General features: G+C 36.9%; 1 protein-coding gene across 1 annotated transcript; it reads left to right on the forward strand.

Moving 5' to 3' along the window:
• The first annotated feature begins 706 nt into the window (after positions 1 to 706).
• Positions 707 to 3,831, forward strand: LOC142741136 (E3 ubiquitin/ISG15 ligase TRIM25-like). Its single transcript, XM_075850530.1, has one exon. It carries the CDS (start codon positions 737 to 739, stop codon positions 2,285 to 2,287), a length of 1,551 nt encoding a protein of 516 aa, XP_075706645.1. The 5' UTR covers positions 707 to 736; the 3' UTR covers positions 2,288 to 3,831.
• Positions 3,832 to 4,137: the final 306 nt, after the last annotated feature.

The following is a 4,137-nucleotide window of genomic DNA, read 5'->3' on the forward strand; positions in this document are numbered from 1 at the left end:
TTAAAAATATGAGAAATTGCTGTTTATGTTCTAAGCCTTGTAACGTCCAAGAAAAATAAATAAATGTTCAAAAAACGATGCCAATCTAAAGTAGACATATGGGAAATGTGAACTAGTAACTATTTTGGGTGGTATAACCGTCTGTTTTACAAGCAGATGCATTTAAATTCTGAAAAATGCAATTTTTTCAAAATTTTCTCTACATTTTGCAATTTTTCACCAATAAACACTGAATATATCTACCAAATTTTACCACGAACATGAAGCCCAATGTGTCACGAGAAAACAATCTCAGAATCGCTTGGGTAGGTTTAAGCATTCCGACGTTATTACCACATAAATTGAAATATGTCAGATTTGAAAAATGGGCTCTGAGCCTTAAGGCCAAAACTAGGCTGCGTCCTTAAGGGGTTAAAAGAGGCTTAGATAATTTCCTAGAACAAAAAAACATCAGCTCCTATGTCAATGTGTAGAAATTTTTCCCTTCCATTTTCCCATCCCTTGGTTGAACTTGATGGACATGTGTCTTTTTTGACCCGTACTATGTAACCTATAGCTTCTGTCAAGGGTGGTTGCCATTCCCCAGGCTTCACAGATCAATGCAAAATGATAGGTATGTTGTGTTAAAACTACTCCCAGTTCATACGGATAATTAAGAGTTAAGTTTGGTGTTGCTCCACCCTAAGCTGTGTGAACTTTGTTTTGTAAGTTTCGTTTCTTCTTGGTGCAGAAGAAGATGGCGTCAGCTGATCTAAGTGGAGAGTTGAGCTGCTCTATTTGCCTCAGCATATACACCAACCCTGTAATGCTAACCTGTGGCCATAACTTCTGTGAGATCTGCATTACAAATACTTGGGACAGGAAAACAACACCTGGAATTTACTCTTGTCCTGAATGCAGAGCAGAGTATAAAACTTGTCCTGTGTTGCAGAGGAACCTGAAGTTGTGCAATATTGTTGACCATTATCGCTCCACTCAAGAAAATACAGAAGAAACAGAGATTTTCTGTACATATTGCGTATCCTCACTAGTGCCGGCTGTTAAAACCTGTCTTCGTTGTGAAGCCTCTTTTTGTGAACTTCATCTGAAGAACCACAGTAAGTCTACAAACCACACCTTAATTGAACCTATTAGTTCTCCAGAGGACAGAAAATGTTCTGTCCACAATGAACTCCTAAAATATTTTTGTGTCCAGGATTCTTCATTGCTGTGTACCAGCTGTACTATGAACTGGAAGCACAAAGGCCATGAAACAGAGCTTCTTAGTGAGGCAAGTGAGAATAAGAAAGAAAAACTGATGGAGTTTATTAAAATGTTGTCTTCAAAAACAGAAGGAGCAGAAAAAAGATTCTGGAACCTAGAAAAAAACAGAGACAACCTACAGCAAAAAATAGTTGGTCTGAAAAAAAAAGTCAATAATCTTTTTGGAGACATCAGAACTGAGCTAAATGATCTTGAAAATAAAGTCCTTGATGAAATGACCAGGCAGGAAACCCGTATTTCTGTCTTACTCTCTGAACACATTCGAAAGCTTGATAAACAAATAAATGACATGCACAAGAAAAAGCATCACATTGAAGAGTTATGTAGAATCACAGATCCGCAAATGTTTTTGAAGCAAAGTGCTATAAGTACTGATTTTGAGCTGGAGTCTACATTTTTTATGGAAGATTTGAATGAAGAGTTAATAACAGTGACCTTGATGAGAGCTTTACACAAACTGTCTGAAATTATTCCTGAAGTAAAGAAAAGGTATGATCTGGGAGACTCTACTGATATGATCCTGAATGTCAATACAGCAGAAAATTACATTGCTCTTTCACGTGATCTAAAAACAGCCACCGACACCGACAAAGAAAAATCACGTTCCCATCATCCTGAAAGATTCACCACTCAGCAAGTTTTATCCACTAAGAAGTTTACTTCTGGAAAACATTATTGGGAAATTCTAACCAGTGATTGTGGAGACTGGTCAGTTGGTGTCACCTATAACAGTGTAAAGAGAAAGGGTGATTGCTCACTTATTGGGGCAAACCACAAGTCTTGGTGCTTGACCTGGTGTGATGATGAACTTACAGCAGATCATGATGATAAACACGATTCTGTAGATTCCTCTGTATCAAGACCAGATATTGGAATATATCTGGATTATGATGGTGGGGTGGTATCCTTTTATGAGTTGTCTGACTCAGTCCAACACCTATATACATTTTCTACTGTCTTCACAGAGCCTCTTTATGCAGGTTTTTATTTAAATAATAATGCTTGGATTAAAATTGGAAAGTAAAATATTGCATTAGTTATACAATTCTAATCTGCTAAACTAATGCATACTAAAGTAGCACTGGGTGTTTAGAGGGAATGTGTCATCAGATAATTTCCTTTTGTTTAAATCAAATTTTAATGTTAAGCATATTTTTTTAAGATTATTATTTTTTTATTTTTTTTGTATGCCATTATCTATGCTAAAAAAATAATTTTAAAATCTTGCCGTTTTAACTCTGGCCACTGAGCCTGACAATAGAGTGACACTTCGTGTTCTGTAGAGATCAGTTCTCATTATTATTACAGGTAGGATCACAATGAAAGGTAACACATCTATATTAATAAAACAGGATCCACCATTGATAATAGGTGATGGATACGGCTCCCCTTTTACCCCTTCCTGGGCAATGACTTCTGCACATGTCACAGAGCATGTCTAGAAAACTCTCCCATAGTAGTCAATAGGTCCCCTCATGTTCACAGGTTTATGTGTCTGCTGTAAACAATATCTCTAAATGCTGTTAACAGCACTTTTGGCAAGATGGCTGCCCCCATAAGCATGTACAGAAAATAGAATGAAATAAATACAGATCAAAAAAAAGATCAAGTTCACTATCTGATTTTAATTAGGAAAAAATATATAGGGGATACATTCACTTTAACAGTTTAACAGCAGTTTGATTGATTTACTGTGTCTCTAAATATGTCTATAAATTAAAGATTAACACTTCACATAGGATTTGAACAAATGTGATTTATTTTTAGTTAATATACTTACACATGGTAGGCTTAGATACAGGGCCCCAGCAGGCAGAAATGGTATAATCTTTTAATCCCTTCCCCACCACCCAGAGTTTTCAGGAACTTGCACGGGCTCTCCTGACTCCCAGAACGTGATGGACGGGGGTGGAGTTACTGATGTTCGCCTGGCCATGACCTGGCCGAGCGTCACTGACTTCGTTCCGACCCCCCGCCCTCGGCACTTTCTGGGAGACAGTAGAACCTGCCGACGTTCTGCCCTGCAAACCTCCACTGATGGACCCCTCCGCGAACGTCACATCGGCGGGTCTACAAAGTGGACAGTGTGGTAAGGGGGACCTGTGGGCCCCCTGGCTTAGGGGCCAGGTCGCAACTGCGACTGCTGTGATCTATAGCTACACCACTGTATGTAATATGTATTACTTTTATTTACCTTTCAAATAATCTGTAATGTAGTTTTCTTACTGTAAATTGTGTTAACATATGATAAAATATATTAAGATTAGAGAGGATTGCCAGAGTGGAGCAATGAGTGACATTCGCTCTAGTGAATCTGACACGTCCATTGAAATCAATAGGATTCTATGTAATGCTGCAACCAGCTAAGATGATTAGAAAACCCCTTTAACAATCAGATTTTATGGGGAAAAAAACTGTCTAAATCATTTTCTATTTACATAACAAAGTTTGTGCAAATTTTGAAATACAAAAAAACTGAATCATGTGTAAATGATTATATTTTTTTTAGAAATCAGTTTGTCTGTAAAAAGTTAAATCAATAAATTCAATTGTTGATAAACTTTATAATGAGAGTATATATTTGAGAGTATATTATCATAGAAGGTCATTGTTCTTGCTATATGGCAGCAAACCTACAGGCAAGCTTTATGTCTAATGTTACATTTGGCAGTAGAAAAATATGGCCAAATTGCCAGTCTCTCTTCACACTAGTAATGTACACAACGATCGTTGTCAACACAAAAGTCTTTTGATTGAATAGAGAAACTAGACAAACCGGTATTTTATCGTTTTCTTTTTTTCTGTTTTATCAGTTCTTTCCATATACAGTATGTTTCATGTATAAACCTTTCACATATATTATTTGTTTGAGTT

This window comes from Rhinoderma darwinii, chromosome 2, assembly GCF_050947455.1.
Source record: "Rhinoderma darwinii isolate aRhiDar2 chromosome 2, aRhiDar2.hap1, whole genome shotgun sequence".
NCBI classification, from domain to species: domain Eukaryota; kingdom Metazoa; phylum Chordata; class Amphibia; order Anura; family Rhinodermatidae; genus Rhinoderma; species Rhinoderma darwinii.

Bases quoted from the DNA above. Each gene is read 5' to 3' on its own strand.
- LOC142741136 (XM_075850530.1), top strand. From the start codon at position 737: ATGGCGTCAGCTGATCTAAGTGGAGAGTTGAGCTGCTCTATTTGCCTC.